Genomic DNA, 14,805 nt, shown 5'->3' with positions numbered 1-14,805 from the left:
TGAAAGGAGGGCTTGTTGAAATCGATGGTTATTTGTTACCTTATACAATCTGTTGTCAAACTATATTTTTTTCTTCGGTATGCTGTATGTTGCTTGGGTAGTATAACTTCCTTACTTGGAAATAATATTTTAACAACACAATAGCCTATTCTTGATGAGAAAGTGCATTTTCAATTGTGCTTTTTTCCCCTCACACAATATATAGGACAGATTAATAGAGGAGCTCAGTAATTGGATTCTGGGTCTTATTAACCAATAAAACAGCACTTTTTGCAATAGCTGGTGGAACGTTGATCATTACTTTCTAGACAGATGGCATTAGCCTGTTTTTATGTAGGTACTTTGTGACCCCTTTACATTCTGCCATTATTGCCTTTAATGGTATGATGCAATAGAACTGATCTGATATTTCCCATGCTCACATACACTGTCACAAGAGCCGTGAGTCAACTTGATGATGAATGCTGTATGTAAATGGAAATCCATCTGCTCTGTTTGCAGCTACAAAGGGAGCTGTGCATTGATATATGCTGCTCCTGTTACCAAGCTGAGTTGAGCCATCAATCCACCAGTCCAATTTGTCGGTAAACGCAGACTTATTCCCCTCAGTGATGCCAGTCAATAATGTTTGACCTCATGTGAAAAACAGGAACACAAAGGCGGAGAGAGCGGTACTCACACACTTGCAGTCACTAAGCGCAGTCCCACATTAAAGGGAAAGAGCAGGTGTCACCATCATCCGGTCTCGTATTAATGCAACCCTGAAAGTTGCATATCGATAGTGTCAGTGCGGCAGAGAGGATAAGCCTACAAAGGAAAGGCTAAAGTGAATGTTGAGGAGCAGATAAGAGTTAAGGGCTTTTTTTTTGGATCTGTTTCTGTGTGAGGTGATATTGTCTGCCTTTTATTCATACAGCCATAACATCATAGTTATTGTCATTGAACAGAGTGCACACAGCTCAGCACTTCCAAAACACAGTCCAAAGCCTGGAACTCACTCAAATTGGATGTGCGTCACTCTTCACTTTCAAATGCACCCGCTGATTTTATTTGGCAGCATTTTGTGGTGCATCAAACCACCTTGACTTGTCTACTGTTAAACTGTTTGGATTTTCTGAAGCATTCAAGAAAGCAACCCAGACATATGCAGATAGGTTTAGCCATGATTACAAGGGTAAACAAATTGTTTTAGTATTTCAATTTTATGTACTGAATACTTCTACACCACTACATTTCAATATTGTACTTATTACTCCACTACGTTTATCTGACAGCTATAGTGTTAGATAAAATAACATAAAGTAAGCTTATAAAATACAATGCATTGTTAAAGATTACACCAGTGACTTTTTTGGCTGAACAAAAAACAGTGTCTGATTTGGACCCCTCGTTTCAGGTGTCATGAGTTTTGTCTGAAAGCTACAGTCACTGGTTACATTATAGAATAATATTTTTAGATACAAAAAAATATGATCATCTCATAAAATACAATACATCATTATAGATTATACTGCCAAACACTACTTTAGGTTAAATTGTTAAAATCAGATCCATCTAACTGCTTACATGTTAATACACCACTAATACCAATCCAGTAGTATACACCACATATTAATATGACAGTCTGACAATATGTTCTATTTCAAGCATCCAGTGTGGGTTAAAATCAAGGGCAACTGGGCTTGGTTGAGGTTGCTAGACCTGAACTGAAAAGCCTCTTGTATGAGAGGCGAAATGTCTTCAAGCAACCTCAAACCAGCCCAGTTACCCTTGATTTTAATCCACCTTGGAGAACTATGACCTGGATGACTGAGAAACTGAGAATCTTCACAGACATCTATTTTAAGTTCTTTTCATGTAACTCAAGGACTGTTTACCACAAAAAAACATCATCTTCCACCACAGCCTAAGTATATACGCTATATTTCTTATGATGTTTGTAGAAGCATTTAAAGAAGGCCTACCCATTGTAATGTAAATCAGAACTTCACTAAGTTGGATGCTTTGTGTTTTTGCAGTGAGCACACAGAAATGTCAGATGAAGAGCAACAGTGTGACATACATCAAGTTCACTCTAAATCTCTGCCTTAAATACACTGCTGGTTAACTGCGTCTGACATTAGTGACTTAGTTTTTTGCCTTTTTAGTGTAGCCCATCTCCTGGACAGCAGACGGAGGCAATTAAGAATGAATTAACAGCACCCCAATTAGTTTTCTACTTTCAGAATAAAAATTGATTCATTTTCATTCCAGACTGTCATCTCCCAAAGCTACAAGTGTCAAGAGGGTCATTTATGTGGCATTAGTACACCATTTTGTGTGTCCTTTTTTTGTTGTTTTTATTGTACATGAAGCAGCTGCAGGCATTGTGGTAGGCAGGGATGGAAATTAACACCCGCCAAATACAGGTGGATTTTCTGTTTGCCGGACGAATGTTGGAAGGCTACCCGCCACATTCAGCATATAATTTCTATTTGACAGTAATTAGCAGCAGACCGGCGTTCTTGCTGGTTGTGTGTCACACTTAAATTGGTCCCTGATGTACCAAGGGATCTAAAATTGTGTAACACACGTATTAGGGGCGTTCATTGATTGTTGTTTATGTTCTTTTCATGTGACTTGTGTGTGATTGACGTAATTTGGGCGTTAGGGGACAGGCGACAGGAGTCGGGAGGGGAGAGTGAGAGTGTATCCGCTTTCATACGGAGATCAGCACGAAAGGAATATCCGCATTTATGTTGCATTCGCTTCTTCATACTGAACAAAAGTTTACAGCTTTATCCCATGTGAAAAGGCCTTTATCCCGCAATTATGTGTGCTTTCACATAGTGTCCAGTTTTACCGGAACCAGCGGTGTGCCGCGGCATGTTGGCTATGGCTTTTCACAAACAGAACGTTCCGTCTTTCTGTCTTGTGTCTGTCACCAACTTTCCCTGCTCAGAGGCAGAGGCGGATAAAATCTGCTCCATAACTAATTATTAAGTGTAGCAAGTTGACAGATACCCCCGTGAAAAAAGGCAGTGTGAAAGCTAGTGTTAGGAGCTAATTGCAAAAGTTGTACTGTTGTACTGAGTGTTTTTAGCTTTCTGCAGAGTAGTTGGGACTGGCGACCTGTCCAGGGTGTACCCCGCCTTTCGCCCGATGTCAGCTGGGATTGGCTCCAGCCCCCCTCAACCCTGTACGCAGGATAAGCTGTTGACGATGGATGGATGCAGAGTAGTTGGCGGTCCAGTCTGGTATCTGAAACACTGTCAGATCTTCTAATAGTCCTGCTGTCCTCCCCAGAGATCAAGGAGATTGATCCATAGGCTGTATAAAAAATGTTGATCCCACAAAACATGTGATGCTGTGGCACCAAGACTCTGTCAGAAGCAGGAGGACAGAAGAGGGTGATTGTAGAAAGTGAGTAGTCTGACAAGGAGGTTTAAGTTGAGCAAGAGTAAGCAGTGATAAGATTTAAGTTGAATGATTAATAACATCTTATAAGTTTATAAAACATGTTTTAAGTACATGTAGTAGCAATAATATAATTTTGCTTCAAATTTCACTCTGGGATATCTCAGTTAAAAGGACGGAAACAAATGTATATGTGACACAAAAGGCAATTTATTATTTTTTCATCCACCAACCACTTTGGCAGGTGAGCCAAAAAGTTAATTTCCACCCCTGGTGGTAGGGGATGTAAGGCAGTGAATGTTCATATCAAGCTCTGAGACCTTGAACAGTTAGCTACTGAACAGATTGACTGAGTGTGTGAATTAGAAAGGAAAGTATTCAGACACACGGACCAGACAGAGTTTGGTATAAGAGAGGCAGTGCCTGTACTATCTCAAACTGCTGTGTAAAATACCTCTCTGAATCAATGGTGCTCACTTCAGGACACTATAGCTTTTATCTGAACCTCCCGCAGGCAGTCAGCAACAAGGTGGGGAGTAGAGACTGGAGTGCATTCACTGCCTCAGGTTCTGTCTTGGCATAATAAAGGAATATTTCATGTGTGACACTCACACAGCCAATGGGTGTACACTATCTAAAGCAGACTTTGAGCTTGCAATAATTACCGTAAACATATGGCGTGTGGCTCCATTGAATTGTGCCTCTCCTCCACGCAGCCTCAAGTCTTATCCAGCGCCTCAGCTAGAAATAATCCACTGCACATGCTAATCACTTGGCAATTGATTTGGCCCTTTTTGGTCCAACAATTTCTGTAAACCACCGAATTGATCTGAGAGAAATCAATTAACAGCTCAGGGTAGGTAAATATGAACAAAACATATGGATTGCTCTGCATACAGGATGACCATCTGAGCAGAATCTGGCCGCAGCTCATGTGCTTGTGCTGAGATGCTTGGCGTGAGCAAATTCCAGTCAGGTTCGACTAGCCCCAGGTGAACTGTGATAACCAGGCAGGCTGCAGTGATAAAGTTATCTTATATCCATCAAGAAGAAAATGCACTTAACCCTCCACGTTCAGGCCTGCTGTGTTATCAGCACCAAAATGGAATTTGATAAAATAGAGCTGTCTTATCATAATCTTACATACATAACAGCTGGGAGTTGCTATTTTAGGAGGCTACAGGCGAAGGAGATGGGTAGAACGGAGAGGACAGGAAGAGAGGGTTGCCTCCCGGTTGGAGATCTGATGTTATCGGGCTGTACTGATGGAGCAGCTCATGGAGATGCAAGTTGCGTCGGGTTTTGTCGTCAACGTTCCTCGTAACTGGCCAGATTGTCGCTGTCATCACAGGGGCGCAGTAGCCGAGCAGCGGCTGACTCAGCAAAATCCTTGGGCCTGCAGCACTCGCACAGAAATAAAACCCTGATAAGCATTAAAAAGTGAGGGAGAGACACGTGGGAATGGGGAATTATTAGAGATAGTGGGAGTGAGAGACCCAAATATGAGAGGGAGATTATTATAGACAGTGAGAGGAAGAGAGAGGGAGAGAAAGGAAATGTGGGGCTGCATGAACTTGCTACATGCTGACGCCATTTGTTTGCGTCCCTGTGCATTTTATTAAGCCCCTAACATTAAACAAATTTAGCAGGAGCAGCCAAAGTCATGGAGTAATTATGTTTTTGGAAATGCTGTGATTAAAAATGCTCGCTTAAAGTATCAACTATCCACACTGTACTGTTGTTTATTCCCAGAATGTGCTGATGTGGATTTACCCTCTGAATTTAGAGAGAGAAAAAAACATACAAGGGAAAATTCATAAAACATTTTAAAAATGGAGATTTATCCATCAGGCGTGCATATAAAGTACATCATTTGCAAGCTCATTGATTTCCTGCATAAAGCATGTCCTTGAATTGATAGGTGCAATAAACATACGTGTAGGTCACTCTGAATTTTTTTTGGATCCTCTCGAATGCCAGACTCATAACTTCAATTTTCAATTCAAATAAAGGGAACATGCATACACTTTCTGTTTGTAGGAGGAGGAGACTGTTAAAGTGAGACGTCAATCAGTAATAAAAGGGAACAGTATCTGTGTGGAGAATGCCGGAAATGTCTTCTCTGTCGGGATTCCTTTCTCCGGCTCTCACTGTGCTGAGGGCTCTCTTATGTGTCCAGATACCCCACAGAGGCGTTGATTAAGTCAAGCTGAAGGCCAAAGCCTGCCTGCAATCGAGAGCCCCCAGCTCACTCAGTAAGCTATCAGGTGACCCGTCTCTCTCACTCATTCACTCTCCAGTTAGATACTGATGCTGAGAGGAGCTATTAGAGCCCGGGCTCCGGCCCCAAAAAGCATTCTGCAGGGTGTTGATAACCGGCAGGTACCAGGATGTGGAAGGAGGGAGGGTTGGGGGGGAGGATATGGCAGTATTGGGAGGCGGAGGTGGGTAAATGATCTCTGAAGGCCATCTTATTAATGGAGGCTTTTCATTACTAGCACTAATGCAAAAGATTGGTGGGGCTAATGAGCTTGAAGGTCCGTGTGAATGAGGGCTCTGCGGAGCAGCAGTGTGTGTGATGATGATAGCGGGAGACGAAGGTGATGAGTTTTGAACATCATATGTGGTCATGATGAACATTTTGCTTGTACAAGAACAGGAGGAACAGAGAGAGGAATGGATGAATGAGCTGACAGGTCGGCAAGTCAATTGTGCGGCAACTCAATATGGCAAACTGCTACAGGCACGAGGGTATAAGATGAATGACGCAGGGGACCGGTGTATTTCACTGTCAGTGTATTGAGGTAAGGTAAGCATGGAAAATGTCTTTAGCTCCTTCTATAAAGTGCTTGCACACTGTCTGTGTGTAAGCACAGAAGTGCTCATCAAATGTCATCAGCGTTGCAAGATATTACGTTTAGACTCTTTACCAAAGACTAACGCAAGACCTGCTTTTAGTGTGTGCTGTACTGAGTTAAAGACACCCTTGGTGGTTGCTCTGAACCTTGCATGTAGAGGGATTTAGCCCGATTTACAGCATGGTGTGTTCAGGATCAGTTCTGGCTCAGGAGTGTCTCATGTGGGCTTTCTCAGGGGAGCTGCAGAGGGGAGGACCAGAGGCCACTGATTGATGGTCAAGGACACTGAACCCCTCCCCCACCCCCTTGTTCAGAAGAGACCAACTCTGAAGCCATGTCCACGGGGGGATTGGGATGCTGCCTGGCTGGCTGCCGTGTGTGCGCCGCTAGTGACAGCCCGCTTGGACGATACAACCAACTCAGGGGATGAATCATCTGCTAAATGACAAATGAATGAATTGGTGACTCAATCCAACACACAAACATGGGAGATTTTTTTCTATTCTTCTTGCGCTTTCACATGTACTTTGTGGAACATGTGTGAGACTTAATGCAAGTGGATTGAGAATTTCTGAATGGATTTCTGAATTTCTGAAAACCTTACAAACCAACGTGTGATGGTTAAAGGGCTGAAAAGAGGACTGGAAAGTAGCTCATGCTATTACCTAATGAATGATGATGTTCCAGTGAATTACAGTGCAGTGCATAACACTCGAGATGGTACTCAACACAAACCCTGCATCGAGTGTCACTGTTGCATATTTCAGTATGATTCATTATCTGTGTCAACAGTGACTGAGGTTCAGGGCCTTAGCGTTTGTTGTGCATATGATATGTGGGTGACAAAACTGCTGTTGATGGAGATTTGGGAGGGATGGGGGAGAAGGATGAGAGAGAAGAGTGTGTGGCTCATACTTGCAGCACACTATTTAAAGCTGATGGCTCCAGTCCTGAATCAGAGGTGAGAACCAAGGATTGTTATTTTCATATGACTCTGGCTATTGCTGTGGAGGCTCTAGTTTTTCATTTCAATTCGGTTGCAAAACAGTAATTGAAGCGTATCGCTTTCATCTCCACTTATCTCCTCCGCTCCTCTCCCTTTGGAGCGCCGCTTGTCTTCCCAGCGTCTTCCCGCATCTCGACACTGTTGGTTTCTCTATGATATATTGTCTGGGATTCTGGTACTTCATTGTAGCTTGATGCTGATGTACATGGCAATTAAATTCAAACCCCAAAGAGGGGTAGAGCTCAGTCATAGCCCCCCTCCCTCTTTCCTGTCCGCTGCTGCTGCAGCTTTGCTCTTGCACCCCTTTCAATCACTGTCTTTTTCCCGGCTCTCTCCTCCTTTGATTCCCCTTTCTTCTCCCCTGCATCTCTCTTTCTTCTGCGTCCATCTCTGTCTCTTTCCCCTTCTATTCCCTTCATGTTAATAAGCAGAGTAATGGTGTTGCAGGCAGTTGTTGGTTGGGGAGTTAATTAAAATGGCAAGTTACAACCCACACAGTCAAAGCAACGGAGGCCCCTGCTTTTCGCTGCGACACAGGGAGATATTAAACAAGCCCAAAATCAAACTCTGTGAGGAGGCAGGAACCCACTAACACTGACTATACCCCAACCTCCCTTTGCACTTCCCCTCCTGAAGTACTGAGGGCTTTATTGTTACACTCTCCAGCCCAGTCAACATTAGTCATAGCAGAGATCCAGTAATTGCCTTGTGAGCTCCCTGAACTGCTGCATGAAAAGCAGTTGTCTACGAGATATTAATGTGATTACTGCAGCATTTGCTGAGCCAGAAACTACACTGACACTGATGAGATGAGAAACTGAAGAAGGGAAATAGTGACATCTGCCTATTCCCCACCCACCGCAACAAACACACACACACACACACACACACACACACCCCCACAAATGAATCTGCTAGCGTGGCTACCACAATGCAGCGCACTCAGGCTCCGGCAACAGTGGGCCGGCTGAGCAGGACAGGAGCTGTTGCTATGGTTACCATTTCTCAGCTCGCTCGCTCTCTCTCTCTCATAGCCCAGGAAAAGTGTGTCATTATCCTGTACTTTGGATTGGAGAAGAGAGAAAGTGACAGAGCGGGGGGTGGGGGGGTTACAAAGAGAGAGAATGAGGTAGAAAAGGGAGACAAAGATAGAAAAGCAGAAACAAGGAGAAAAAAGGGGGGGGGCTGCAGTTCACACAAGCCAACCATGCATCTAACGCGCACATCATCAAAATTTGCACCCATTTGTGCTCCTCTGTTCACTACTTTTACCTTTTTTCCCCAATTTTCCCGTCTGTCAGCGGAGCTATAGTTTTCACTCTAATAGGTAAACAACTCCAGTGCCGACAAATAATGCTTGAAAATATCAGGTAAAAGCAGTGCTGTGTCAGGTGATAATGGGATATGTGTCTCTCTCCCAGGCATCTCCTGTGAAAATTGCCACCAACAAGCTATTATGTTGGTTAAAAAAAAAAAGATCAGTCTCTGCTTCACTGTATTTATTTTAACAAACCAGCAGCCATATGCCACTCTAATGACAACCAGCTCTCATTGAATAAATATACAGTCCACAATAACAGCTGCACAGTGGGGTAACAATCCTCTTGCAAAACGTGCAGCTCCAAGTCGTTGACTAACCTCAGAAATGCACGAAGAAAAGGACTTTATATGTTCATGATTGCATCTGTGTGTGCAGTATCTGTGTGTGTGTGTGTGTGTAGGTAGGTAGGTAGGTATGTAGTTTCTCCCCTTGCTCGGTGTGTTTGTGCAACGTGAGGTCCACATCATAGGAGTTACATTGTGAACTAATTACATGGCCGTGTAAATAGAGGCACCCTGCTGATATGGGCTGTGCACCACATGATTTCCCCTGGTAGAGCAGAGCCTGTTTGGACTGCCTTGCTATGCTGTTAGTGTGTGTGTGTGTGTGTGTGTGTGTGTGTGTGTGTGTGTGTGTGTGTGTGTGTGTGTGTTTGTAGACATGCATGTGTGCATGTGACCTGTACATGCAGGTACATACTATGTGTGTGTGTGTGTGTGTGTGTGTGTATGAGTACTGAGGGAGAGCATGTTTTGTAACCTGCAAGGCGTTCTTTATTGAGCTACAAGCTAAAAGAGTGTGTCTGTGTTGAGGAGGCAGAGTAGCCTCTCCAAATGAAAGACTGCCCTCTCCCTCTCTGTCCCGCCTGACGCAGCTCTCCAGGGAGGCCCGTTCATATTACTGTGGCTGTCTGCTGGTCAGAGAAACACAAACAGCGCAAAACAAAGGCGCCTTTCGATAGGAATGTGGAGAAAAGACCTCGTGTTGGCCTCATCTATTCTCCTCTCTCCACTGATGGCTTTTTTTGTACCACTAATATGAACGAGGGGGAAACAGGGATAAGTGTTTTTACACCCGAATAGAAAATTATGAGGTGGAAGAAAAGTATTTTAGAATCTGTGATGGAGAGAAAAGAGGAACATTTAATCAAGCACAAGTATAATTTAATGCTACTATATACTACTACTCCACTACATTACAGGGAAATTCTTACTTTTTACTCCGCTTTTTTTGAGAGATGTCGTCACTTATTATTCTATCTACTTTTCAGATTAAATGTCCTGCACAACCACGTAGGAGTTTTCAGTTACTCTGATTATACCCTTCAGTCAGGTTAAGGCTGGGTGGAGCTATGGTGAGAATTACGTGATTTAACAAAAAGCAGGACGAGAGGAGAGCTGTCAATCAAGCCTGGACTGTCTGCTCCCTCAGTCAGATCTGAGAGGAGGTCTAATCAAGCAACACCTGCGTAAGTGGACTACAAGTGTGTAGTTGTAGTTCTTAAATTTGCTGTATTAAGAAATTTGCTCTACCTGACTTGACTTCATTAATCATCTCATGACCCCTCAGATTTATCTTGTGACCACTTGGAGGGGGCTTAACCCCCAGGCTGGGAACTGCTGGACTAAACTACCTAACTGTAGATAAAGAACTTAATGCCAAATCCTCTTCAACCAGCAACAACAGTAGAGTGCTGTTTACGCTTTGATGTATAGTATTAAGAATTTAATAAGGCACTATTAGGGGTGCGGTGATACTTAAGTTACATTTTGCTGATGATCCATCTGTACATTTACTTAAGTGGGATTTTAAATGCATGTATTTTATGTAATCGGATTGCGCTGAGCTGAATATAATGGATGGATGGATGGATGGATGGAGTATTTTTACATTGTGCAGTTTGTACTTTTATCTAACTTCAGGATTTGAGTACTTCTTCCACCACTGTTCAGAATATACATGAGCATCAGTGTTGTCAAGTAGAAGTTTCTCTTACAAGAAAACAACTCAAAACAGCGGCAGTTGTACGGTAATTGCAGTTTTTACAGTCCCATTTGGAAGCACCACGCCAAGCTGACTGCAGGCTTTCAAATGGTGGGTGCTGCTGAATGAAAGTGCAATCACAACTAATCAGAGCTTCTCTTGTTTCCTGCCCACAGCGCCCAACACTGCACCCTATGGGAGCACAGGAAGCGCGTACGTCCCGCTGGCCTGCCGATACCTGGTCCTGGCTCTCTCCTCCTTCATCAGCGTGTACTAGCAGAGGCCAGCCCAGACACAATGACTGTCGAGAGCATTTATGAATCCTTTTTGACATTGCTGATGGCTGGATTCCAATCTGGTACAGTTAGTTGAAAAGCCGTGAGGGGAAAATAATCAGCGTTACTTTCTTTTTCATTTTCTTTTCTTCGCTTTTTGGTGAAATTTCTGTCATGTAAATACTATGATGTTTGTTTTTTTTTATTATTATTATTATTTCTTCTCTTCTTTTGGGATTGATTGACTACCTTGTGAATCAGTGCTCACCCCCAGCCCCGCTCCACCTCCACTCATATCAAAAGCCCCCAAACTTCCCAAATGAGTTACTTTCATGCCTCTTTCTGTGTGAGGCAATGGCGCAAAATTTACATTTTCATCCATTTTTGTACATGGCTAAAAAGAAGCGATTGTGCCAAGTCTCTCAGTACGCAGAATTACCATACCAATGTTGTATTGAATGTATTATGGGGTTGTCGAACAAAGGAAAGACATTTAGATTCCAAACAATACAAATTCTGATTATGGAGTGCGCTTAAAAAAAAACAGGGAAAAAAACAGAAAAAAAAAACAAAAGAACAAAAAAGGCAGGGCTTTTCCAGGACCTGTATTGTCATGATTACTCAGTAGATGGATGAACAGTGTTGAAGGTGTGCTTTGTTGTATTCTGAAATGGGTCCTTCAGTTACTATGCCTGCCTAACAGATCAGGCAGCCGTCAAAGTAGCAAAGTATACTGTATTGTATCTTTATATTTTAATATAGTGTAGGCTTTGTTTTAAAGTGGGACCAGCTTTTCTCATTCGACCAAGAACAGTAAAACAGTTCATGACTTTGTACAGTGTGAAGGGAGGAACATCGCTGCCCTATGTTTACATTCTTCTTCAAAATATAAATACTACAGTATATACTTCATACTTTCTTTTCCTGTGAGAATGTCACAACAAACTGTTTCAGTTGAGAAGAAAAGGCAGAGCCCAAGTTCAACTGTTTTAAGCTTTTCCCTTAAAGATGCAGTTCTTTGAAACATGCCACTTCCAGTGGGCGTCTAAGCGGAGCATTTTGTCTCTGAATTTGTTGTGTACCTACTGATCATCTACTGACGGAAAAACCCACAGCTGCACACTGTAGGTCGCTTGAAGTTTTTTGGCTTCAACCTTTGGCACCATACTTAAAAAATGGATTCTGGGAAAGCAGCATTCTGCAGCACAGTATTTTCTTCCTTTGTTTTTCATTAGAGATTATTCAATACTTAAATATATTCAAGTGGGTTTTTTTTTTTACAGTAAATATACAGTATCTACTTCATTGTGCCAGTTAACAAATAAAAGACATCCAGAGAGCCAAAGGCCATGTAACTTAAGATTTCTGGCATTTACACCCACATATTTGGTTAAGTACAAAAAACATTCAAAAAAGAAACCTGTTTTGGCTCCAATCTAAGTCCTTCTCGTGTTAATTATGAGCAACAGAACACAAAATAAACCCTATGAACATTTTCATCACTACAAACATGGCCTGTGAGTGTCCATTTTGTTCATAACAGCTGATCAGTGTCCACAGGGCCAGAGAACGTCCAGCAGAGTAGAGAATAAATTAAACCATGAGGTTGTTTAATATGAGAGAACGTGGCTTTTTTTTATTGAAATCAACCACATCAACGCTTAAAAACAATGTTATTGTAAAGGTTTACTTGCAGAGACCGTCATATTCATCCTCAAGTATCTTCAGTCCATGGTGTAAACAGAGATACTGTACTGTAATGCCTTAATAGTACCATAGACATTAAATGAACCTCCTTTAGAAGGACACTTCCAGAAGCTCTCAATAAGATACAACTCATTTGTTTGACATATTACTGATTATTGAATGTTCATAAACCAATAGCTGATCTTATCTTTCAAATTAGGCATTATATCCCCAATTTCTCAACTCGCAGGTATTTTCAAATAAACCAGTTGCATCTGATAAAAATGCAGTATTTGTCATACAGGTTAACATGTTTGCAGGTCTTGTTTGGATATGAATTGTTTTATATTTTGCCCCAGCATCGAGGGTCTAACAGTACCCGAATTAGTTCACACAGTATTTTCACATGAACTTGTAACTGCATACCTATAGAGAAATAGCCATCGCAGTTAAAAGACTTAAAGCACAAACATTGTTTTTACTTTTACATTTTGTGATGATTTAAGGTCTGCTAAACATTTTTTTTCCTTTTTTTTTGTTTGTACTGAAATTGTTATCAGTTTGTTTTACAAATTATGAAAATACTGCACCATATGATCTTGTTTAAATGTTAAGGTATAATGAAAATGGGTCAAAAGTATATTTATTCTCTTCCTTTATGAAAACAATGTATAAAAAATAGATTTGAAACATGTAAAACTGGATATGTGACATTTATTTGAATGAGGCACAGTATGGCATAGTTTATAATGTTGTGGGGTTCATTTAGATGCCATAACTGTTGTTGATTTTTCGTCAGAGGAGTACATTAAAAAGAACAATGTTTGCAATCAAATTACCTACTTTTTGAAACAGAGAGGGTGTGAACCAATATAACAGTATTATAGAACAGAATCAATGTGTGTATATTTGGAGAAAATAGGATACCTTTAGAGCCAGTGTGTAGTCATAGTTTTCACACACTTGCGTGTTTGATGATGTGCAGAGAGTATGGTTGTGCTGCATGTCAAAGTTAACCTGTGTTTTTGAGGTGGCCATTTTACAGATATTCATACTTTTTATGAATGCAACCAGTTTTTTCCAAAAGTTTGGTTCTTAAACCTGGTCTAAAAATGCATACCTCCTACAGACCACTAGGCTATGTTTGTTTGTGATTTATATGAATCAATCTTTGCTGATAAACTAAAACAACTGCTATTCAGAGTCATGATGATTATTGTGGCACATTGGTGACAGTCTGGAGTTATTGTTGGTTGCTTGTCTAAGCAGTTAAGATCATGCTAGTAATCCATATGAAATGTACTGGATGTTGATTATTTTGAATAATGGTATTATTAACTCCCTTTTATCAAATCACTATTATTTGCAATAAAAGTCTTCATGTTACAATATAAACCCATATCTGAGTTAATGAGCACTCAAAGAGGCTGTCATTATCACCAGGACAGGGTTTGAGCCAGCGTGCGCCATGACGACAATGTCCTCCTTAAAACATAAAATTTCCTGTCACTATATTCTCCATTCGCCCAGTTAGCACGCTTTTCATTTTTAGATTTTGTAAGATGTATCAACGTTTATTGAGTGAGTTAGCTAAACTACAAAATTAACTCTTGGCATCTCAAGCTGGTGCATGTACGCTCGGCAAAACCAAAGATGGTTTGTTGGAGAGCAAAAACCCCCGCCCTGTACCATTTCAATTTTTTAATAACTTAGCAAGGATTATGCCTTTTTGCTGTTCAAAAAGACCAGCTGAGTCAAGAGTCTGTTGGTCGGTTAACAATCTTACGTTGCCTGACTGCATACATGAAAATCCAGCCCGGTACATTGTTGCTGGATAGCAGTCGAGTTTTGGCTGACGGCTAAAGCTAAAGCATAGTGAATAACAGTCAGAATCCCTCGGTTATACTTTTAAGAATATAACACACTAATATTTTGATCACATAAATCAGGATCTTTGAATATTCAGGCCTGTCCTGGACAAACCTGACTCCAACACAACTTGGACTGTTCTCCAGGCTTGAGGGACATATCAGTCTGTTTGTACAGTGTAGCTTGAGTTATTGAGTCTTCTTAATTTTGCCGTATCATGCGTATTTCATCCCCTCCCCTTTTGCCCTCAAAAACTGTTTAAATCCTCCTGAGTCCAGATGGCCAGATGTAACAGTACATAGGATTATCCACTGTTTGCACTGCATCATCATCATCATCATCATCAGTGACTTGAGTGTGTCGCTCAGTATATGTGATTTGGAGATATTTACAAATGTAAACCACTGCTCA

The 14,805-nt window shown here is 41.5% G+C and overlaps 1 protein-coding gene across 3 annotated transcripts in view; it reads left to right on the top strand.

Moving 5' to 3' along the window:
* The window catches only part of negr1 (neuronal growth regulator 1), a 155,298-nt gene extending 141,378 nt beyond the window's left edge, over positions 1-13,920 (top strand). For all 3 annotated transcript variants that reach the window (XM_038715718.1, XM_038715719.1, XM_038715720.1), the window contains one exon: positions 10,741-13,920. In XM_038715718.1, the coding sequence (XP_038571646.1) occupies positions 10,741-10,841 (101 nt within the window). In that variant the 3' untranslated portion in view covers positions 10,842-13,920. The remainder of the gene's footprint in view (positions 1-10,740) is intronic.
* The last annotated feature ends 885 nt before the right edge of the window (positions 13,921-14,805 follow it).

This window comes from Micropterus salmoides, unplaced genomic scaffold (assembly GCF_014851395.1).
Source record: "Micropterus salmoides isolate LMB-PRFRI ecotype aquatic unplaced genomic scaffold, ASM1485139v1 Ms_hic_scaffold_13, whole genome shotgun sequence".
In the NCBI taxonomy this organism is placed as follows: Eukaryota; Metazoa; Chordata; class Actinopteri; order Centrarchiformes; family Centrarchidae; genus Micropterus; species Micropterus salmoides.
The sequence above is the reverse complement of the archived record's forward strand: the minus strand, read 5'-3'. Positions and strand labels throughout refer to the sequence as shown.